Genomic DNA, 24,450 nt, shown 5'->3' with positions numbered 1-24,450 from the left:
GTATTTTCAAGAATACTCATTAAAAAATACACCCTTTTCATGTGTTCTTTCAACATAGAGTGTTTTCTGCCGGATTTATTCTGCCAGATTTATTCCGCCAGATTTATTCCACAGTGTTTAATATTGTTAACTAAGTTAAAAAATAAGGTGAGACCTCAAAAAATGAAAGATAGATCTTAAAAGATCAGTAAGCTCCTGATCAAATCTATATTTGCAATTCCACTATAATTGAGTTTACTTTAAAATGTTTATACATATGCCTCAATTTCCCATCTCTTAAAATACATTTAATAGCAAAAATGGAGGCATAAACAATATATTAAATGCAAGTTCTCCCTTTCAAAATCTGTAGTAAAGCATACATGCCTTTTTGTTTGTTTGTTTCCATATGCCCTGGTAGAAATTCAGACATTATAGTTTACATGGAGGATTTTTATTATATAATAAAAACAAATTTGTAGCTTATATTGTTGCCTTTCCCATATGTCATTTTTTTGTTCTGTACTGTTTTTTTCCACACATGAAGCAAATTTGTGTTTTCATTGTAAACCTAAAAAATTAAGTGTAATTTTCCCAGCACTGAGTGGTGAACACTGGGACCCTTCCCAAAGCCCTCCAACTTTTTTTTATGCAAACAAGTCTGGCTGTGGAGGAGCTCTAGTTACTAGCAAGGCTCATTTGTTGTGCCCTCTGCAGTGGGCAGCATGCTGGCTCGCTCGCACGTGTGGCTGATGGTGGCTGGCTTTTAGCTGCACTGGCTGAGCAGTCAAAGACTAAGATAACTTCTTCAATCCTGCTTTTTAACCAAAGGTGCATTCCTCTCTATGTGGATGTAACTACCTCAGTATTTGCTCAAGTTCTGACTGTTTCTAGTTTCTCTGAGCTAATGGATTAATGGTGTACAAAGGAGTTTACAGACACCAAATTTTGTGTTTCCATCTGCAGTGTTATAAATTGCTCTATTTCTGCGCTGTCTGTGTGGTTTCTATAGACTCTCCAGGGCACACAGCCCTAGACCGAAAACCCTATAGGTGATGAATGAAGTTCTCCTGCTCAGAAGGGATCCCCATGGCATGCAGGAAGCACTCATTTTTTCACTTGGTGATTTTTAGAATTTTCCTTAAAAGAATTTTGCCTTTACTTTATACATATCATACACACAAACACACAGTTATATTTGTGTTTGTTTCTAAAAACTAAAAGGCTTCCCCCCCACTTGCAATCTTGGCCCACCCTCTTTGGGGGCAGACACAAGGAGGAGGCTGAAACAGAGGCAGTTGGGTAGCAACTGGCTCAACATTTCAGCTCCAAGAACCACCTCCATCTTCTTACAGTTTCTTTCCTTCCTCCCCACCACATTATTCCTGGAAAAATGGAGGCCTTTGTTCTTCCCATCAGCTAATACTAATTGCGTGTTCCAGGCATGGCGCTCATCATGGTGGGCAGTTAACAGCCAACCCCTTATTCACAGAGCTGGCCATTCAAATAGGAATGTGAAATTAGGGCACTGTTGGTAAGTGTTAGCAGAAAGAGCCAAAACCAAACGTGGAGGGAATCCCAGGGACGAGCCGCATGGAGAACGTGCTGCTCTTTGGGAACTGAAAGACAAGAGTCAGTGCAGTGCAGAGCCTCTTGGGTCTTCTCTCGTTTATCCACACTACAAAGAAAGTTCCATTGTTTGGACTTTGAGGAATAATATTTAAGAAACCAGGGTTCTAGGAGTTTAATTGACTTGCCAAAAGCCACTAAGCCTACTTAAGCGTCAGAATCGGGATTTGAACTCAGGTCTTTCTGAATCCTCAACCATTGTTCTGTCAGATAGGGTGTTATCTAGTGGAGATGGGAGAATGTTTTCAGTGGAAGGCATCACACCAGCACACAGTGTAGATAACCTATCATCTCTCATGTCCCTTGGAGCTAGGCAGGCAGCCCTTGCTACCAGCCTTTTCTCAGCACCCACATTTCAGAAGATGAATATTTTAACTTTGAAATCTTACTCAAAATGTGGACTTAATCTGTGATTGACCCTGTGGCGAGTGTCAGTAACTCAGGGTGATGTGATCTTAGCTGCAGAACTGCTGTATCACCTCTCTGAGGGCATTAGGACAGTTGAGAATAAGGCTGTCACCTGCATTCAGGTGTCACTGCCTTGACCTCCCGTGGGCATTTTGTGTTAAAGATGCCCTCATTAACCTTCCTAGCCAGGCATCACCTGGAAGTAGGCCCAGGTCTGTTGACCTTGCAGGTCAGGTCGATCTCACCACTCCCCCTGTATTTGCTTGCTCAATTCTGGAGTCGAATGCACAATTGTGGGAGACAGAGACAAGCATTCTCCCTGAGATCACTATGAGGTGAGGATGATAGCCGTGTCTTCTTGGCCTCCTGCAGTAACTGAGATAAACTCGCTGCAGAAAGTTGAAGTCATCCTGGTCAACTAGGATAAGTTCTGGGCAGATGGTATGGATAGCAGAAAGTATCCGAACTTAGAAGAGACTGTGCTTTGCCTTCGGAGAAGTAGCACGGCTTCTTGGAGACAGTGGCTGGTGACTGACCATCTCAGTACCTGTCTTGGCAATTCCTGCCTCAGTCAGGCTGCTCACTATTTCTCCACATGCTCAGAAGCCTAAAGATTTCTGTTCTCTGGGTGGACAAAGGCCTGTCAGGGCCCTCCTGTGAAGACTGAAGCTAAACTCCATTTTACTGTACTCCCTTGGAGTTTGAATATGTGGTTTGTTCAATTCTGGGGCCACCGCCAGGTATGGCTTCCATGTGAGCCCTCTTGCCTGTAAGCCTCTCTCTACTTCCTGGGGAAGGGTATGGTAGAATTTTTTAGTCCAGTGGTTTTCCAGACTTCTTTAAACAGCAAAACTCATGTTTCAGACTGAGATCTTACTTGAAAGCCTTCATATAAAATAAAGGCTGTTTTAAGCAAAGCTCATACTCCCTCATCCTTAGCAGTGGACTCTTTGGCTGTTCTGTTGAATAAGGTTTGAAAAACCATACTGCTTTAGGCAGAAGGAAAAGAGATAGCTCTCTCTCAGTTGTTCCTCCCCACCTTTACACAAAAACGCATGTGTCCCATTTAAAGTCCATATTGAATAAGTTTTCTAGCCTGTTCTGTCATATTCCTCCAAAGAAAACAGACTCAAGACGAGAGTGGTCATTCTCATGTCACAGTTAGGGATGGGTCATCCTAACTACAAAAGTCTGTTAGAGCAAGTTCCAAGGGTCAGCATTATGCTTCTGCTAACTGCAGTGCTTCCCAGGTGCTTGTTTGTGAGACAGATCACCCCCTTTTTGTGTGTGGACTTTAATTTTAATTTTTCTAACAAAATTTGTTATGGTAAAAGTTTAAGATTCTATGTAGATTTGAACTCTAAAAGTGCAGAAACGATGACTCAATTCAGCCCGGTAAACTTTTCATTGAGAAGCCAGCATGTTCCTGACTTGTTAGTAGATGTCAGGCACGGACAGTTATATTATAAACTGAGTCTCTGTTCCTGAGGGACACTAAACTTTTCTGTTATTTTCGGCTACATTTGGGGTGAATACAAGATTTTCAGTAGATTCTTGATTCTTTGCTGGGGGCAGGTGGGGCTCTGCAGTAGAAATTTACCAGAGTAGTACAAAGACTTTGTAGTGAGAGGATGATTAATTCTGAGAGTAGGGGGATTAAAGAAAGCCTCGTGGACCTTGAGGTACCATTAGAACTGAGCAAAGAGGAAAGCAGAGTAAATTATGTCCACAAGTTCTATTCTTATTGAGTCTGAAAGTGTACACTGAATCTTTTCAAAAGCAGCTGTTAAAACTTAGGTTATTGCCCTGGCTGGTTGGCTCAGTGGTAGAGCATCAGCCTAGCGTGCAGGAGTCCCGGGTTCGATTGCTGGCCAGGGCACACAGGAGAAGCGCCCATCTGCTTCTCCACCCCTCCCTCTCTCCTTCCTCTCTGTCTCTCTCTTCGCCTCCTGCAGCCAAGGCTCCATTGGAGCAAAGTTGGCCCGGGCGCTGAGGATGGCTCTGTAGCCTCTGCCTCAGGCGCTAGAATGGCTCTGGTCGCAACAGAGCAACGCCCCAGATGGGCCAAGCATCGCCCCCTGGTGGGCATGCCGGGTGGATCCTGGTCGGGCAATGCGGGAGTCTGTCTGCCTCCCCGTTTCCAACTTCAGAAAAATACAAAAAAAAAAAAACAATTTAGGTTATTAAAGGTTGGGTTCTCTTAAAGTAATGACAAGTAACTGAAGGTGTACATCAAAACTAACCATGAAGTTTTCATTGTTGCTAAATTTAAAATGCAACAAAAAGTTAAGTGTGGAGAAGGCCATATTAAACATTCATATTTGTACTATCTGGTAATGATCATTTTTATTTTGATAGTTGTTTTTTTCTTAAGTTAGGGAGACAGAGACAGACAGGAAGGGAGAGAGATGAGAAGCATCATCTCATAGTTGTGGCACATCAGTTATTCTTTTATTGCTTCTCATATATGCCTTGATTGGGGGGTTCCAGCTAAGCTAGTGACTTTGTGCTCAAGCCAGCGACCATGGGATCATGTCAGTGGTCTCAGGCTCAAGCTGGCAACCCTGCACTCAAGCTAGCGACCTTGGGGTTTCAAATCTGTGACCTCAGCATCTCAGGTCAATGCTCTTATCACTGTGCCACCACCAGTCAAGCTAAGTTTTTTATTTTTATTGTTAAGTGAAAGAAACCAACAAAAATTTTTCTTATGTTTTCTAATTCCCTCTACCCTCTCTCATTCCCCAACTGGTCTCAGTCTCCCTCCTCCCCCATTTCTCTACCAGCAGTGTCTTTCCTTATCATTTATTTCCCTGGGAAAAATAAAATCCAATGAATCTCTCTCCTCCTTTGCCTCTGTCCTAAAACTAATCTAGATTGTTACTCACTGTCTACTCTGAATTTGTTCTGAAGCCATGGCACCAGTGAGATTTTTTCTTTATACTCTATAGCAGCCTAAACCAAGACAGACTTGGGCAACAGTGGGGGTGGCCCTGGATACAGACAGAACCAGGAGGGAGAGATGCAAGGGAGCAGCAATCTAGGGAACAGTGAAGTGGGGACGGAGTGGGGTGAGCAGGTGGAGGCGAACCAGGAGCAGAGACTGGCTGGCACAGGAGAGAAAAGGGGTCAGCAGAGTGCAGCTGAGATTCAAAGGCCTCCTAATATGGATAAGGAAATCCAAGCCGTTTGTGACCAGAGTGCCAGAATTTTGGACATTAAGCATATACTTTCAGTTTTGTTTTAATTTTAAAAAATTTTAAGAGAGTAGTCAGAGCGCTAACTGCTGCTCGAGAAGAGAGCTTATCTTAAGGGAGGCATTTCTCAGCGATGGGAGTACCACGTTTGTTTGTCCCCTGCCCAGACGAAATCCTTCTGACCCACCACTCTTCAGATCCACGGTGGGTTCTAGATGACCAAAAGCTTGCAGGTAGGCCTGGTTCTAGTTGGAAGACAGGAGGAGGGTTCATGCAGTTCCACTGTGCAAGTGGCTTACAGGTGTGTGGAGCATGCATTTAGGAATTCCAGGGGTGTTGACCTAGAGATCTCTCTTGGACCTTCTGTCACCAGCGGCATCCACAGCAGTGTCACCCACTCCAGTTTCCTTTATAGTCTAGCACCTCCTGCTTCAGCCCCTCACTTCATTTGAACAGTGAGAGGCTGCTGCCTGTCTATGAAGACTTTGATTTGGTCTCAGGACTGGCCTGAAAGTTTAGAAATTATTCTCTACCTTGAATTATTTCACTCATCATTAATTCATCAAAAGGTCATTAACAGTGTTTTTGTTGTTGTTGTTTTTATTTTATTAAGTGAGAGGTGGGGAGGCAGAGAGACAGACTGCCACATAGGCCCTGACCGGGATCCCCCCAGCAACCCCCATCTTAGGCTGATGCTTGCAACTGAGATATTTTTAGCACCTGAGGTGAAGGCTCCACAGAACCCTCCTCAGGGCCCAGGGCTGATGTGCACGAACCAGTCAAGCCATGACTGTGGGAGGAGAAAGAGAGAGAGAGAGAGAGAGAGAGAAGGAGGGGAAGGGGTGGAGAAGCAGATGCTTGCTTCTCCTGTGTGCCCTGACCAGGAATCGAACCTAGGACATCCACACACGGGTCTGATGCGCGATCACTGAGCCAACCTGCCAGGGCCTCATTAACAGTGTTTTTTAAACTCCAGGGATTTATTATCCCAGCATGCAGAAAGAACACAGAAGTATTCTCTTTGTATTAAGCAATCTTTTCTTTCCTACTCTGAGTTCCTACTTAGAGTTTCCTGCTCTCTCTATACAGTCAATTGTCCTGAGATTGTCCAGGCCCTGCCCACAGACTTCCTGTACCCAATAGCAGCAGAAAGACAGTACTTTATTTGATGGCTTTAGAGGCTTGTGGGAACCATAGCCAAGCTCTGCAGACCACCACCACACGGAACCATCATCATCTTTCTGTGAAGATGGATCAGGCCATTTCTGGTCTGGAGTGTGTTTTGGTGAGTGCGAGCGTGACTCAGGACAGTAGTAAGAAGAAGGGGAGTCTTCACTCTGCAGGCTACATCTTGGGTAGTAGACGTATTCGTGTCAAGCTGCAGGTGTATATTAAAGAGAAGCCTATACTTGCTTACGTTGCATCATCCCAGCAGAGCAGAAAAAGGCCTGAGTTTCCCTGATTGTTTCCAGCCGTTGGTGACTAATTTATGAGCTACATGTGCTCCCCAAAGCCATTTTCTTCATTCTCACCTAGGAAGCCTTTGTGATTTAATTTCCAAACAGGCTGTTCTTCCCAATCTGCCATTCCTTCCAATAAACCGAGAGCTTAAAGTTCAAACTATTGATTTAATTCTCTTGAAGAGAATTAAAAACTTGCTGAGGTATTGCTGGGGTCCACACTGCTGGCTGCAGCTTGTATCACCACTGATTTCATCCAGGAATGGGCCAGGCCACAGGGATGATGCACTTTGCTTCACCCATTGGTGCTCCCACGGCCTTCTGAGCCACTCTGCTCCATCAGTCGGTGGCCCTTAGCAGTGCACAAGGTGAAGAACGCCTGGAACAGCCACTTGGTCATGGCTCCAGCACCGAGGCGCTCGGCCTTGTCACAGGATTTGGGAAATGATCCATTGCCTTTTCTGGCATCTCCCAATCTTCAGGGAGTTCTGTTGCATTCATGACATGTACCCTGTCTCCCTGGTGATATTTTGATTACTTTGTTTTTTATTTAACTGAGTAAAAACTAAGATTTAGAGACAGGTAATTTCTCCTGCTTGGGTGCGATAGAATTAGAACCTCTCATCAGCGGTGTGGCAGGGCCGAACTTCAGTGTAAACTAGAGGACTGGACACATTAGAAACAGCCTCTTTCCACATCTCTATCCCTTCTGAGAGAAATCCCATTGTTAACTGGCTTCCAGTGTAGACAATGCCCTAGAATAACAGTTGAGTCTGGGATTATGTACCTAATCAGGACCAGGGTGCCTAAGCATTTCAGGTTTTGAGCAGGATCAAGCCTAGATGGTCAGTCATGAGGGTCCCATAGATTACAAGTTCCCAGAATGACAAGGCTGCTGGTCCTGCAGAGTGCTTGATATAATTCTCAAAGCAACCCTGAAGGTAGGTGTTGTTATCCTCACTTTATAAATGGGGAAGCAGAGTCTCTGAATGGCTAAAAGACTTGCTCAGGGTCACAAGTCTGAATTTGGTTCCGGGGCTACCTGGCACCAAACCTAAGCTCTTTACATGATGTCATGGTGCCTCCCCAAAGAGTACTGGTCAAGGGTGAGGGTTCCGTTCCTTAGCTTGAGATGTTTTTGCATTGTCTCCCCTCCCCCCGCTTTTTTTTTTTTTTACAGAGACAGAGAGTGAATCAGAGAGAGGGATAGTTAGGGACAGCCAGGCAGGAACGGAGAGAGATGAGAAGCATAAATCATCAGTTTTTCATTGCGACACCTTAGTTGTTCATTGATTGCTTTCTCATATGTGCCTTGCCCGTGGAGCTACAGCAGAGCGAGTAATCCCTTGCTCGAGCCAGCGACCGTGGGTCCAAGCTGGTGAGCTTTGCTCAAACCAGATGAGCCCGTGCTCAAGCTGGCGACCTCAGGGTCTCGAACCTGGGTCCTCCGCATCCCATTCTGATGCTCTATTCACTGTGCCATCACCTGGTCAGGCACATTGTCTCCCCGTAACCAAGCCCTTTTTTCATTGTATCTGGATGTTTGGATTAAACAGAGAAGGTGAGTGGTGGGAGCTGGCACTCAGTCTGGAGCTAAACTTGAGCTTGCTGCCTGCTTGGGTCCCTCCAGTTTTCAGGGAATATTTACTTTCTGCCTGTTGCTGTCACCCTTGAAGGAAAGGGAGCTAAGGTCAGAAGGGTTACTTCTCTCCAACACCCAGACCTGGCATTAGCTGATCTAATTCCCAGGCTTCCTGGTAGGGAGTCATCAAGCACACCTACAAATCTTCTGGATCTCATCTACAGTCCTTAATGATGTTAAGCCGCATATCAGAATAAAAGAAAACACTATTGACAATTATAAAATACTAAATATAGCTCAGTACATTTAAAAATGAACAATAGCAGAAGCCTTGAAACATTTCTCTTTGATGTGAATGGAGTCTTTGGCATTTTGAAATACAATAGGATGAATTAATTGCTCCTCATTACATGGCAAGTCAGGAGAGGTATGAATGTGCCTTCTCTCCTCAGCATTCGCCTGACCGAAATAGCCCCCTTTTGTGTTTACTCCTGCTTTCTCTAATGATAAGCAAATTGGAGATCATGGCTAGAAGAATTTAAGTGTCCTTCATCCTTTCTCCAAAACCCTCATAGTGTTGTGTGATGTTTATCTGCTCAGGGGCTACTGCTAATAATTGCAGAGGTCATGTGAATCCACATAGTGCAAGATTAGAAACAGCATCTGTAAAATTACTTCTTAGGAAAGTAGTCTGTGTTTTATCTTTTTCTGCAAAAGTGATTTTGCAAGCAAATTGCTGTCTTTCCTCTCTTGCACTATATTTTTATATTGCTGGAAAAAGTATATTTGGAGAAAGACATTTAATAGCTATCAAGAGTTTTTGAATCCATGGTCTATTTTTTCTTAACTTTATGTATTTTTCCTGATGTGTTGGTAGACTTCCATATGAATAAATTAGAGCGGTGTCTTTAAATCCTGAAATGATAGCCCCTGAATAAACTGTTTGGAATATATTGGTTTAATGGGCTATTCATTAAAATTCCATATATGACAGCTATAATATTATACACACAAGCATGTGATGTTTTATATATCATCTTTACAGATTGTTTATGGTTAGTGCCTATAAACTATGAGAGAATTGATTCCCCCAAATAATCAAAAGCTGGAGAAGCAAAGGAGAAAGAAATTGATTAGAAAGAAACTGATTCATAAAATGTCCTTGATTTTGAAGAGCACAATACTCCAGCCATGTGCATTTGAGATGAGACTGCCTTCTCATCATGTATATTACATGTAGACATTTTCCAAACATCAAGCAGAGGCAGTCAGCTGAACCCAGAGTTGTCACAGCAGCCTTGCTCTGCTTCATGAAATATGAAAGCCTGTTTACTTAGTAACAATAACAATTTGAAAGGCTTTGGGCTGAGGAGTTTATGTATGACCCCATGTGGCTGAGGTAGAGAGGCCATTGATAGCGTGGCGTGCCAGAAATTGGATAGGAAGGAGAGTTGAGTGGGTACTGAGACATGCCCCCCAAGTTGGAGTCCTTGGTCTGCCCTCATTGCCAGGTCAGATAGGCCATTTGCTCTTAGCAGCACATCAACAGTCTTAGACCATGTCGCCTGCTTCATGAACGTTTCCTACATTCCGTGTCATAGGCTGGAGTTAGAGCTCAGTTGGAAAAAGAGTATTTGCCTTTTCTTATTTTCCCAACACATTCAGCTGTCTGTGGTCCCACTCTTTCTCGTCTTAGGGATAGAGGTGCTTAAAATCAAGAATAAGGAGTCAGTGTGAAGTTGTCCAAGCTTTTTCCTAGGACACATTTTTCTTATGCATGCATGTTTATATGCACACATACACACTCAGAGTGTTTCCTATAATGTGCTACATCATAGATGATAACTCATTATTGACTTAACATAGTTCACTCATCCTTTATAAAATCTCATCCATATCTCAGAAATGTTGGTGTGAAAACATTTTAGAATAAAATTAATATTGTGTACAAAGGTAGCATATATTTTTGAAAATACTTTTAAGCTTAAGTCTTTGGGGAGGTTAGTGATATACCCTCCCCTCTCTCCCTTTAGTCTGGGGATATGAGCGGTGAGGATGGAGCAGAATGCCTAAAAGTCCAGGATGTTCGATTATAGATCACACAGAAAAGCAGTTTACTCAGGTCTGACCCTTACAGTTATAGTTTCTTCAAAACCAAACACGTATCTCTAGGCCAAAAATGACAATTTAGAGCTCCCTCCACTGAACTGTCTCAGCTCGGCGCCTCCCTTACTCCTTTTTCAGGATAAGTGGGTTCACAGCTGGGTTCTCAGTTCTGATTTTGAGACCTCCATGGTGGTGCTTGTTATCTGCAGAGTTCCTTTAGATTTTAAACAACAACAACAAAAAATTAACCCTTTTAATTTTCAAATGTATATCATATATAAAAAAGAGGTTATAAAATTAAGTAAGTAGTCAGAGTATCTCCACTACCAAAAATAAAAATAAAAAAAAGGAATAAAAAGGAAATCACTGCTATGGGCATTTTGGTCCATTTGCAGAAAATTACCTATTCTCAAGTAGGTAGGTCAAGTGCAGAAAGAATCTCTACTTGAGATACAATTTCCTCTCCACACTTGGCTTTCTGTCTAGTAATATAGGGGGCCAAGCACTGCCCACATTTTAATATTCTGCTGGCTTTTCACTAGCAGTGTTTTAGCTATATGTACTAAGATGTATTTGCTTATGCTAGAACTCACACCCATTGTTACAAATAATTTTAGAACCAGAAGGGCTTTAGAGAATAGAGGGAAAGTCTTTATTTTGTAGAAAATTTGAGAGTGTTAAATGACTTGTCCAAGGTAATACAAACCATTAACATCAGGCAGAGGCAGCTATAGAACCAGGTCTCCAGACTCCTTGGCAAGAGGAGAGAAGTATGCCTTTTCCTGGCACAGAGCAAGTTGCTGTGATAGAAAAGCATGTCAGTCGCTCACCTGCTTTTGGATCTTTTATTTTCAATCAAGTATGCTGGATGATAAGAGAGTCAAACTTTATTTAACAAAAGAAAAAGACCATGTTCTGACATAAACAGCAAAGCTGGTGACATTTCTCCTGTCCTCATTGATGGATTTCCCAGTTAAAAAACAGAAGTATCAAACTTCTGTGAACATTCTAAAGAGCTTTTCAATCAGTCTAGCCAAGGGGAACATCTCAAGCAACTCTAATAGAGGAAGTGGGCTGTGGAGATGTAGGAAACTCATTGCCACTTGGACCTGGGTTTTCAGTTCCTGAGTCACTCCACCAAGTTGTACAAAAACGGTCTCTGTGTTTGGATGAGCAGAATTGCCTTTGTCATCAGCCTTTCATACACACAGAGCTCTCAGGCCCGAGAGGTCCTGTGATGGACTTTGGAATAGGCCCACACCCATGGCTCTTTGTAGTTTTTCCTGAGTCTGCATCAGCTAGGCAGGCAGCAAATCTGGGGTGCCGTTTTCCCAGCTACCCTAATGAGGGCCTGGGGAAGTTGTAAGCCTTGTTCCCTGTTAGGGAAGGCACCTAGGGTCCTATCTACATTACTTCAGAAATCACCTTAGGGTATTTTTAACCCCTCAGTAGTGATTTGGGAAGGAGGGGCTGGAGTCCAAAGAGAAACAAAGGAGTTTGTATTCGTAACAGAGAAGGAAGTGTGACTGGAGCCAGGTTTTTCTGTTTGGTATACAGGGATTACCTCTGAGAGGGGAATGAGGTAGGTAGCAGGGAAAACCACAGGACCAGCTAAGAGCAGGTTGACTGATATTGAGATCTGTGTTAGGCTCAGTTCAGTTTGGCTTTGGGACATTTGTACACACCCAGCCAGTTTATCATAAAATTCCCCAAACTTCCAAGATTTGTCTTTTTTTGGACATCTCAGTGTCTGAAATGTTTCAGATCTTTTTAAACAAAAGTTACTACTGGAAGCTAGCTTTTAGGTTAGAGCATTCAGCAGATTTACACATGTAGCTTCAACTTGAAGAATGCCATCTGACCAGAAGTGGCAAAAGCCTCACTCTAGTCACCCATGGTCCTTCCATTGCGGTAACCCTAACCGCACTGATGCTGCTAATGACCAGCTGCATCACCGAAGAGCTGTTCCATGAGGCTCATTATGTTTTCAGTTAAATTATATTATATTATATTATATTACATTATATTATATTATATTATATTATATTATATATTTATTATATATAAAATTTATGCATGTTAGGCTCTTTTTCAAGAGTTAATATAAACTTTTTGAAAATTCACAAGGTATTCCTGGCAGTTACAGGGCAAAGTGGTGTCTAGACCACTTTGGGAGCACCTATGTGGTCTTTTTTAGAAGCCCCTAGTAATTGTCTTGAAGGTTGGATAATTGTTTTTTCACTTCTCCTTTTGGCCTTGCCTTTGGCACCTCAGCATGTTTTATTCATCAGCTTTGGGTAAATCTGTAAGTACTGAAGCCACCTGTCAGCTGGTACTCAGTGTCTTACCTGAAGCTTCCCTTGACCTTCATTCACTGTCTACATTCTGAGTAGCAGCTGTGGAAGGTGCTCTTTTTGTTTTGATGTCACTGTTTTGTTCCAGCTTTCATGGATTCTGGGGCCAGGTCGATTTATAGACTTTCTACTAGCACCCAGGAACCTTGACATGTTTACCAAGCATGAGGCCCTCCCTGCATCACTGGGGCCTGTCCCCCATGAGGGCTGTGGCCTCTCCTCCCACCTGTACTTGGGAAGTCACAGAACCCACTTGGAAGACTTGGAGGTAGTTTTTGATTGTTGCAGTTGTTGGTAATTGCCCTTCAAAATAGTCATGTGGGTCATACAATCCTCCTAAAATGTGAAAAAACCCACACTTCTACTCATTTTAATATGCCCCAGTATATTGTTTGTATACATATATATCTTTTTTTAACTGAAGAAAAGAAAATACTCTTGCCTTTGTACGCAATCCTTTTAACAAATTGTTTATTGTTGTATCCAGGTGACAAGCATGGTAAGTATTTTCATCAAATTGAGTATTCTGTATTTTAGCTGTGCTTGGCAGACTTTTTGGCTAGCTTTGTGTTATCAGCCTTGGCTTTTCTAGAAATGACCCATTTAGGAAAGGGAGAAACTCCTTACCCGGTAGCATCCCACATTTCCTCAACTATAGAAGGAACCCATGTAGTCTTAGACTGACGGCGGGGATACCTGAGAGAGCATGCGCCCCGCCAGCATGCTGCTTGGTCCCGTCCCTGTCCGCCCCACTGCACTGAGCCTTGCCCACCAGGCGTCTGCCATGGCCTCCAGGCCACGCATGACTCCAGCAGCTCCTGGGACTGTGGCCCCTTGACGACGTACACAGTCAGGGCCTCCCCACAGTCTGGATGCTCCTACCCAAGATCCACGACCATGCCTCTTTTCTCTCCCCACTCTTCCCTTCTGGATGCTTAAAAAGCAGGGGCTCTTTTTCCTTGAATGTGTTAACTAATTGAAGAAATCTCCCTTTGGGAGCTGGAAAAATAAATACATTGTCCATTCTTCTCAGAGGCTTCCCATTCTGTTGGAAGATGGATTTACAAAAAAAAAAAGTTGTTTTACACCTTGCCACTGGGTGTTCTCAGTATGTGTTCAGAGTTACAGCAGGTTCAGCGTGTGTCAGCCTTCTAGCCATGTGTATTTACCCGTGCATGTTTGCTTTCCGGCCTCTTTTGTGGCTCTGTATTTTAGTCCATGTGCTCGTGGCTGTGCCTGTGTCAGCTGCCTGGTAGCCATGCGTTACGTATTAAGTCTGTGTGTCACTGTCACCTTCAAGGATCAGACTGCAAAGGATAAGGCCCTTCAGCACATGGCCGCCATGTCATCAGCCCAGATCGTCTCTGCCACGGCCATTCACAACAAGCTGGGGCTGCCTGGGATTCCACGCCCCACCTTCCCAGGGGCGCCGGGGGTGAGTCACTGCCTGCTTCAAGAAACGATGCCCTAGGGGCACGGGGTCACCGAGGGAGCGCGAAGCTGTCCACCCGGCACTTCTGATGATTGGGTCCGGTGTAAGAGAACCACCTTGTGGTGAACTGATGATGGGTGCAAGAAGGTGAAAGGAAGAAAGGCAGGGAGGGAGAGAAAGGGGAGAGGAGGGAGCCTCAGTCCCCAAAGTCACTGAATCAAGTATTACTTTCCCATGCCCTTCTGAGTGTGATCTGCCTCTTTTGATTTTTTTTTTTTTGCCTAGCCCTTGGTCTTTGTTCCTGTGTCCTCAGGGTCACTTTGTGGCAACCAGCCCCTAAAGCAAGTGTAGTCAACCTTTTTATACCTACCGCCCACTTTTGTATCTCTGTTAGTAGTAAAATTTTCTAACCGCCCACCGGTTCCACAGTAATGGTGATTTATAAAGTAGGGAAGTGACTTTACTTTATAAAATTCATAAAGCAGAGTTACATCAAGTTAAAGCATATAATAATAATTACTTACCAAGTACTTTATGTAGGGTTTTCGCTAAGTTTGGTAGAATAAATCTTCATAAAACAACTTACTATAGTTAAATCTATCTTTTCATTTATACTTTGGTTGCTCCGCTACCGCCCACCATGAAAGCTGGAACGCCCACTAGTGGGCGGTAGGGACCAGGTTGACTACCCCTGCCCTAAAGGGACAAAGCATTCTATTAACATTTTCATTTTGCACCTACCAAGGGTTGAGAGGCTAAAGGTTAAGGTCCCATTGAATTCTCATGATGATCTTAAATGCCTCTTAATTGTTATTGCCATTTTACAGATGAGAAAACTGAGGTTATATAGTAGTAACGTGACCAATCATCCGCTTTAGGGAGGACAGTCCTTCTTTTGTAAGTTCTGTCCTCCCTCAAGAAGTGTCCTCCTACATGTCCTCCTTTTTGATATTGGAAGACTAATCTGTAAATGTCCGTATTCATTCGACACGGAGTCAATCCATTGTGTGTGATGTGACGTATTTGTGTCTAAATGAGTACTTTTTTCTTACAATTATTATTAAAAATTAATAGGCATGTAAGCATAATTACAATATAAAATATTACAAATGTTTTTATTATGCATTTTTCATATTATAGTGTATTATTGTTGCAATGAATAAAGTGTTTCTTTTATTTATGATATTGTTTTCTTCAATTTACTTTTGTCCTCCTTTTTATTGTAAAAACGTTGGTCACCTTAATGGTAGTAACAAGAGTGTGGGTTGCCTGAACATAATCACATGGATAGTAATGTCAGGACTCAAACCCAGGGCTCTGTGACTTCCTTTTCATAGTACTGCCACCAGCAGTGGGTCAGCAGGTACCAAAAGCCTCAAGAAGACTCACAGCAAAGCGTGTGTCTGCCCTGCCTCTTGTTCTGAGCTTTGTTCTCTCTCCAGCTGGGCCCTGGGTGCCATGAGCTGTGGAGGCAGAATGTTACAGGGAGCAGTGCAGACTGGAGGGGGGAGTAATAGGGTGGGTGGGCACATGGACAGAGCTGTCAGATGAAATATTCCTGAACCATCTGCAATGCTCCAGATCTCTGCCCTGTGTCAGGAAAACACTGAGGCTTCTGCCTGGTCCCTGAGGTCGGAGATTATTTGCAAGAGGAGCTAGAGGGAGCTCTGAGTAGCCTGGCCAAGGACGTAGATTGTGATTTTATGCATAGCAGTGACCGTGTCTGCACTTATGGAGGGTCACTGCAGCTGGTTAATGCTCTGAACCTGTTATCTTTAGCAGGGTGCAATGCATAAACATCCTGAACTATGAAGTGAACTCATAATCCTGAACCCTTTTGTTTTTGCCTTCCAGTTCTGGCCGGGAATGATACAAACAGGGCAGCCAGGATCCTCACAAGAGTAAGTCGGAGGAGGAGTGGGTCGGCACCAACAGCAAGGGCCCGCTCACAGTCCACCCGAGTAGTGTGTTCTAGGACCAGACTGCCTTGGAGGCTGGAGGCGAAAGGAGATTTAACCTGAGATCTCCAAAGTCACCCCCACTGTTACCTCCTAAGGCCAATAGCAGGAAAGAGACTGCTTGGATCCTGGAGATACGGAAATCCCTCAATCCCACCTGAAGTTTAGTGGCCATCTAGCTTGAAATAGGAAGAGGATTCTTGTTTCTTTGTGGCTCCGGGGCAAAGCCGAGGGTCTTCCTGAGAAGTGCCTGCCCAAGAGCAAGGGCAGTGGGGGTAACTCTGTAGCCCGTTCCACTCTGGTTTGCCCAGTGGTTTGACGACTAATAGAAAATCCCACTGATGCTTTGAGGACCAGGGTAGCAAGCTCAGTCAACTGAAAGAGAAGGCAGTCGGGGATAAAAAGAGAAAAAGGAAATCCTACTCCTACATTCTCAAAAGAACGTGAGCTGTGTGTCCTAGAAAAGGAGAGCCTGAAGCATGTCCCAGACCTTGCCGGGAAACAGTGCCACGAACCCCAGTCCCTGAGGCTGGGAAGTTCCGAGGTACAGGTCCACTGAGCTGGGGTGAGACTTGCTGCTCTGGCCCCTGACAGCCTGCTGGCCCCTCTCAGTGGGAGAGAGGGACCCTTTCAGTCTGGATGGAGCTCTTCCTGGTCTGTGCCCCCGCCTGCAGACAGGGAACCTCACAGCAGGGAGGGCCCAGGCTGGGCCCCTAGTCCGGGGAGGCCAATGCCAGGCCTGAGGAGTAGCTGCTGCCACTGCCACAGTCACCGTCTCTGACTCTCTCCATCCTTCTGTCCCCAGTGTCAAGCCCTTTGTGCAGCAGGCCTACCCCATCCAGCCAGCAGTCACAGCCCCCATTCCAGGTGAGTCCGTGGGGGTCCCTCTCACTTTGTCCCACCACCCCCTTACTTGCAGAGCAATGGTGCCCCCTCCTCACCCCCAACTTGCTTAAGGCAGGGGTTAACCTGGAGCTTAGGAGGGTCACAGAGGTGACCCCTCCCAGGTCCCTGGAGGGCTCTTCAAATGCTTTTTTCTTCTTCTTCTTGCTGAGAGGCAGGAAGGGAGAGAAAGGAGAAGCATCAGCTTGTAGTTGCGTCACTTTAGTTGTTCATTGTTTGCTTCTCATTCATGTCTTGATGGGGGGGGGCAGCACTGCAGTCAAGCCAGCCACCTTGGGGTCACGATGAGCCCGCACTCAAGCTGGTGACCTCAGGGTTTCGAACCTGGGTCCTCAGCATCCCAGGTCGACACTGTATCCACTGCGCCACCACCAGTCACACTTCAGATAACCTTTTTAAGGAAACAGGAAGCCTGGTCACTTTCATTCAGCGCCCTGGGTCATCCTCGGAAGGTGAAGTGGCTGTGCTTCTACATCATTAATAGGCCAAATTGGCAATCTGTCCCAAGAAAGGGTTTTATTCACTCTTTTCTTAGATAAGTAGGTTTCAATTCCTAGTACGCTTTTTTACCCTTTCTTTAAAAGAGAGCTTACACGGAATCCCAAACTAGAAAACGTGGGTCTGTCTGGCCCTCCCCCTACACACACATGCACACACATGCACACACACGCACACACGCATGTTGCATGTGGAATTATTTGGTGGACCCGCTCTCTATTGCAGTCCACAAACTGGAAATGCTCTCTGATCCGATACCATGGAACATTCTGAGAGAAGATCTATAGTGCTGGTGACCGCAGTCTTAAGAAATGAGGTAGAGAAACACAGGAAGTGTCTGGTACTTTCCACTCCTGAATCAGTTTTGTCTTGGTCCCCGTCTAGGCCCCTTTGTCCGGGGTTAGGTGTCCTCATGCCACAGCCCCTAACAGGCGCTGAAGTCGGCTTTAGGAGGAGCCACATGCATTGTGCTTTTCTGGGACACTGGCTCTGCGATCCGTGGCCAGACTCTCCTCTGCACTTACCTTAGCTCCACCACGAGACTCTGGTGGGGTAGGCTGTTGGCCTTTTCTCCGGACCCATCCATTCTGTAGGGCCGTGCCCCAGTATTTGCCTGAGGCCCGAGGGGAGGTGGGTGGCCATCACTAAAGGTGACGCTTGGTCTTCCAGGGTTTGAGCCTGCGTCCGCCCCAGCTCCCTCAGTCCCCGCCTGGCAGGGCCGCTCCATTGGCACAACCAAACTCCGCCTGGTGGAATTCTCCGCTTTCCTGGAGCAGCAGCGGGACCCGGACTCGGTGAGTGTGCTCAGAGGGGGCCTCGAGTGCAGAGCTTGCTGTCCATTCCTGCCCACCTTCACGACCTTCCCCTGCCCTCGCACCTGCCAAGTAACCCGAGTGAGCGTGGGCTGGGGAGGAGTAGCCAAGCAGCCGTTCAGTGAAGTGAAAGGTTTTTCTGTTGACAAACATGTGGAACTTAAAAGCTAAAAGTTCATGGATGCTCTGGCCCCGAAACTCCCGGGAATATTGGGTGAGGGGAAGGGCCTGAATAGGCTTTTGCATTTGGTAAAATTTAACATTTATTGAGCCTTGCCACATGACTGGTACTGGGCTAAACTGTTTATATACAGGTAGTGCCCGGGTTACCAACAAGATAGGTTTTGTAGATTTGAAAACATTTAAATATGTATATGCAAAGAAAGGTAAAAATAAATATTATGTTAAGACAAACATCTAAGTTGCATTTAATAGGAAAATGTACCTGTTCCAACGTACATACAAATTCATCTGAAGAACAGACCTACGGAACCTGTGTCATTTTTAACCGGGAGACTGCCTGTACACAATCACATTTTATCCTCACCAAAACCTTGTAAGGGTGGGTGCTGTCTGATAGATGCAAAACAGGGTAATTTTCCTGAAGTCACACTGTTACTATCTGATAGAGATTCAAACTTACCTCTTTAAAACTCAATCCTAAAACATTTAGTCATTATTCTATACTGCCTTTCCAAGCCTATGTTTTCTCCAGGTAACAGGTTGCTGTCTTCTTAAGGAGAAGTAACAAGACGGCACTTGAACCGTCTGACGTGGAATACAGGGCACTGTCATGTCATACATACCAGTACGGTTGGCACCTGGGACTCTCTTGTTGTCTTCCCTAACCCGTCGAGTGCCCACCCTCATTGTTCCCCAGCCAGGTTCATTATTTCCCACACATATGGGAGCCTCCCTTCTTTCCTACCCAGCCAGCCCAGGACCCTTCCCTCACTCCCACGCCTCGGCTGTGAGCGTGAGTGCTGCATCTGTGTGTGGGTGGGTCCAAGGCAAAGATTGAAGAAATCGTGAGTTTGTGTTTGGGATCTTCCGCAACTCCTTTCTGTGTTCTCTACTTCACCCACCTTGCTGGTCTCAGAGCCACCAAAGGCCCATGGGCCTCATGCTTTCTCTGTGTGTCTCCTGCCTCGCTGTCATTCTGTTACCAGGAAAAAGTGTCATGAATGATTTCACCATCTGTTCTAAATAACTCAGATACTGAAAAAGTGCAGGTGACCTCTCCCGGGAGTGTTTGCCCTTGAGCTTGGTGGGAAGCCTCTGATGCTGGGGTGAGGGAGACGCTGTGGGCAGAGGGGCTTCCGCCAGCCACCCCCAGAGCAGAGATGGCGGGGAACCCAGTGCCAGCCCACTGACATGTCTCTCTATGGCTTGTGAACTTGGGGAGCTGGTAGAAAAACAGAGCCTGCTCCAAAATTGAGGGGAGAAAAGGGGATGGAAACTAGGTCATTGGGCCTACCAAGGCAGGGAGGGAGACATGAGGTTATTGAAAACAGAGAGGAGAAAGCCACCTGGATCACTCTTTTCAAGCCGCGGGGCGGTGTTACAGGAAGGGTGGAGGTGATGGGTTAAATCCCTATCTGGAGCCCTGGCCGGTTGGCTCAGTGGTAGAGTGTCGGCCTGGCGTGCAAGGGGTCCTGGGTTCGATTCTTGGCCAGGGCACACAGGAGAAGCGCCCATCTGCTTTTCCACCTCTCCCTCTCTGTCTCTCTCTTCCCCTCCTGCAGCTAAGGCTCCATTGGAGCAAAGATGGCCCGGGTGCTGGGGATGGCTCCTCGGCCTCTGCCCCAGGCACTAGAGTGGCTCTGGTCCCAACAGAGTGACGCCCCGGAGGGGCAGAGCATCGCCCCCTGGTGGGCAGAGCTTCGCCCCTGGTGGGCGTGCCGGGTGGATCCCGGTTGCGCGCATGCGGGAGTCTGTCTGACTGTCTCTCCCCGTTTCCAGCTTCGGAAAAATACAAAAAAAAAAATAAAAAAAAAAATCCCTATCTGGGGCATTGAAAGAGACAAGATTACCTTCCTGCTTCCAGGCTGCTGCTGCTTCCTGGGAAGTGTATGTAGATGGTTCTTTGGCCGAAGGCTTGGCTTCAGCCCAGGTGATGCTTCTGCTTTTCATAATTCATGTTTGTATAACACCTCCTTGCCCGCCTAGTACTTTGTCGTTGATCGGTTTACTCTGTCCTGATAGTGTCGTGAGGTAGTTGCTGTTTCCCCATTTTATAGGTGAAGAAACTGAGTAAATGACTTACTGAAAATATTTAGCCAATAAACAGAGGGACCAGGAGCCAAAATCTGTTTCAGTATACTCTTTGACACTATTGTAAACCAACACCAATTATGAAGATCTCCTGGATTGTGTATTGTATTCAGTCTGCATATCTACTGTGTGAACATATCTCTCTCTTTGTGACTTGTCTTTTTCCCTAAAAAAATAAAACTCGGAGACACGAGGAAGCCGAAGTCCCAAGATGGTAGTTGTTTTCCTGGTAAAGAGATTATAGAATATTTTATCACAATTAAAAAAATTACTTTAAAGACCTGTGGCAGCCACGCATCGTGACTGTCCTCTTCAGCTATGGACCTGTAGGGCCCAGGTGACCCTTTTCTCTTGCAGTTAGTGTTCGTTGGGCTTCACGTTGTAAAGCACTGATAGATTCTTTCAGCCTATTCTATAATCGTGTATGAGCACCTGCCTGTGCAAAGTGCCCTCCCGGGTAGGGCCCCAGCACTGCACACAGCCACTCTCACCTCTTGCAGTGTAACGGCTAGTGAGGAGGCACGCAGTAATCACACAAGAGGTCGTGGCGAAGTGTTGTGACTGGTAGGAAGGAGGGGTATTGAAATCTGTGGGTGATTAACAAGGAACATGCAGGCTTATCTGCAGGAGTAACCGTCTTACTGAGAGGCAGAGGATTGATCTGCAATGGGGAAGAATGAGGGAGAACATTCCAGAGGTGATGACTGTGAGGTATGAAAGCAGTTAAGTGCAAGTTGGTGGCTAGTTTTAAAGGCCGGTCCCACCAAGTCCTTGGAATGGAGTCGAGAGATAATGGTTCATGTACACTCAGGATTACACATAATAATCTGAATGGTTCCACTGGATTGGCTTTTTTCCTGATGAATTAAAGGTTTGGCTCTAGAGCTTGGACTTGAATATATGACTTCAGCGGTCCTGAAATAAATGGAAGGCCTGCAGTGAGTCAACACCCTTAGGTCTCTTGAAGAAAATATTTATATTTTAGAACACAAGATGGAGACTGAGAGAAATTTGAATTCAGTCAACAAATACTTTTTCAACACCACATACCAGCACCTTTTTTTGGTGTTAAGAATTCAACAGCAAAGGGAAGCTAAGTCCATATTCTCATGGAGCCACTATCCTAGTAGAGAAGACAAACAGTAACTACCCAAACAAGTACATACATACGTGTGCGTGTACACACACACACACACACACACACACACACACAGAATATAAGGTGATGTTAAGTGCTTATGTGGTATAATGATCCTTCTTCAAAATTGAAAATTACTTGCTCTTTAGATTAAAAAGTATAATTTCAGAAAATGTCTTATATATGTTGATGTTTCTATTTTGTTGTACTATGCTTTTGAGTTATGCCTATCAGGTTATGCCATCCAAAACTGTGCCACTATTCTGAAATTATTTTACTAAGTTGTAACACCAGGCTCAATTGTTAATGTCGCTTCTAGTACTGCTGTGTTATGAACCCTTATTTTTGCAGTGATACACAAATGAGTTCAGTGTATACAAATGAACCATGCAGGTTGCGAATAGCACATTTATTTGAACTTAATGAAAATGTGAGGGTCCAGAAAAAGGGTTCTTGTGTTAGAGGAAGCTGGGGACCCCTGGGGAAAAAGGTGATTGACAAATTGAAATGGGAGAAATTTGACAAAATTATTTAAACCATTTTGACGCTGTCTCAAACACCAGCCTCTCAGATGATATAGTATGCACTTTATCTTGCAAACACAAGGTGCTGTTACAGCGAATGTGTAACGGCACTTTAGGGCCAAGGTCACACTGAAAAACTTGTAGCAGGTGGTTTCCTTGGCTCTCAGACTTTTTGTGGCTTCTCAGAATTTAATTTTACTATATTTTTGTTACAACTATGGGAAAAAGTTAGTCACCTGAAATAAATTCATCTGGGACATTTAAACAAATATAGCTATACTATAAATATATACTTAAAATTTAACATTAGACAATAAGCATGTTAATTTGATAAGGAAACCAACAAAGTGACAAATAATTAAAGGTCCCTAAGCAAATTCAACTGTTTGGAGTCTGTAGATCTTTGTCTACCTATGGGCATGCACACACATTTCTCCCTACTTCTGTGTAATGGCATAGGCTCATTGGAACCATGGGGTTCTAGATAGTACTGGTAAAAAGCTAGTTAATAAATCAATGAGCTGGGTGCAGAGTGCTAACTAATTTTCATTAGTAATTTCTTCTGTCCTCATCACAGCCTGATGCGGTAGGTAATTTTATTCCATTCTGAAGAGGAGGCTTAAAGAGATTGCTTTCTTGCTGGTAGTCAGTGGCTGTGGCCAGGTTTGAACCTTGTGTATGTACTCTTTCCCAGCATGGAAACAAAGCCAAGAGGAGAACCTAGTTTGCCTCAGTCCAGGGTGGCTTCCCTTTGTTGACCCCTGTTCTGGAAATTCACTCTTCAGTTTACCACATAGGTCATCATTGCCACCACTAAAGACTTCTTCATGACTCTGCCACCCTTAGCATTGGTAGCACTAGTCATAGTACCAGTAGTAGTACCCTCTATGGAGACAGCCAACACTGTGCATTATCTTATTTAATCATATGATGTGGCCTGGCCTGTGTTAGGCAGCCAGCTGACATTGTAAGTGGGATTCAGATCCAGCTCTGCTGATTCCACATCCTGAGATTGTAACCAAAGAGTATATAGTCCATTTGTACCCAATGAGTTGTAATACAGTGTGTCTGTAAAGTCATGGTGCACTTTTGACTGGTCACAGGAAAGCAACAAAAGATGATAGAAATGTGAAATCTGCACCAAATAAAAGGAAAACCCTCTCAGTTTCTGTAGGATGATGTGGCAGCATGTGCACATGCACAGATGATAACGTTACACCGTGTATACAGCGGAGCAGCCCACGGCCATGCCAGTCGAGATGTGGACGGTACAGAAGAAAGTTCAGTGTGTTCTGTGGCTCGCTAAATTCGAATCCATGACCAAAGTACAACATGAATATCGGCGCATTTATAACGAAGTGCCACCACATAGGAATAACATTACTCAGTAGGATAAGCAGTTGAAGGAAACCGGCAGTTTGGTGGAGAAACCCCGTTCTGGTAGGCCATCAGTCAGTGATGAGTCTGTAGAGGCTATACGAGATAGCTACCTAAGGAGCCCTAATGCGTGAGCCCACATTGAACTGCACTGAATAGGTATGAAACTGGGAGAGTTTTCCTTTTATTTGGTGCAGATTTCACATTTCTGTTGTCTTTTGTCGCTTTCCTGTGACCGGTCAAAAGTGCACCATGACTTTAGGGACACACTGTAGAATGGGTTGTAATCTCTAAGGACCTCAAGGCAGAATAATCTGGAGGATGAGCGCCCCCTGCTGGCTCTGCGTCAAGTATAAACCAGATGGCAGTGTTTCCCCAAGTTGGTTGTTTATATTGGTAGAGGACCAGCAAGTCAGTCCCTCTGTTACCTTTGGCTCCACTAGAAGCTAAGAGAAAAACAGCAGAGGGTGAAGAAAGAAAGATCTAAAACACTAAGACTATTTTAGAAGTGGTTAGTGGTGCTTGAAAATACACTTTCTACATGATTTCAGTGTTGCATATCAAAGGACTTCAAATATTAAGTATAAGATCCTCCACCCATAGTAGGCTATTTAAAAGTGCCTCGCCTGTAATCAGGACCCCCATTCCTGGAGACTGAGTTAGGCAGCTGCTGATTGAGAGTGATGAAAACCCGATCTTGGTGAGCTGAGGGCCGAGTTCTGTGTGTGCATGGAGAGTGGCTTTCCTGATAAAGCCTAGTGGAACTCCTCCTCCCCTACCTTGGGACAGGCAGGCCCCTCCCGCTCCCCCACAGCGCAGCCA

At 44.9% G+C, this 24,450-nt stretch overlaps 1 protein-coding gene across 8 annotated transcripts in view; it reads left to right on the top strand.

Moving 5' to 3' along the window:
• Nucleotides 1-24,450, top strand: part of TEAD1 (TEA domain transcription factor 1) — a 279,132-nt gene that overhangs the window by 198,095 nt on the left and 56,587 nt on the right. For 7 of the 8 annotated variants that reach the window (XM_066365705.1, XM_066365711.1, XM_066365732.1 and 4 more), the window contains 4 exons: nucleotides 14,013-14,147; nucleotides 15,999-16,045; nucleotides 16,908-16,969; nucleotides 18,173-18,297. In XM_066365705.1, coding sequence (XP_066221802.1) covers nucleotides 14,013-14,147; nucleotides 15,999-16,045; nucleotides 16,908-16,969; nucleotides 18,173-18,297 — 369 coding nt within the window. Of the gene's footprint in view, nucleotides 1-13,173; nucleotides 13,212-14,012; nucleotides 14,148-15,998; nucleotides 16,046-16,907; nucleotides 16,970-18,172; nucleotides 18,298-24,450 lie in introns of those variants that run through there. The other variant, XM_066365736.1, reaches the window with a different exon arrangement.

This window comes from Saccopteryx leptura, chromosome 1, assembly GCF_036850995.1.
Source record: "Saccopteryx leptura isolate mSacLep1 chromosome 1, mSacLep1_pri_phased_curated, whole genome shotgun sequence".
Lineage (NCBI taxonomy): Eukaryota > Metazoa > Chordata > Mammalia > Chiroptera > Emballonuridae > Saccopteryx > Saccopteryx leptura.
The sequence above is the reverse complement of the archived record's forward strand: the minus strand, read 5'-3'. Positions and strand labels throughout refer to the sequence as shown.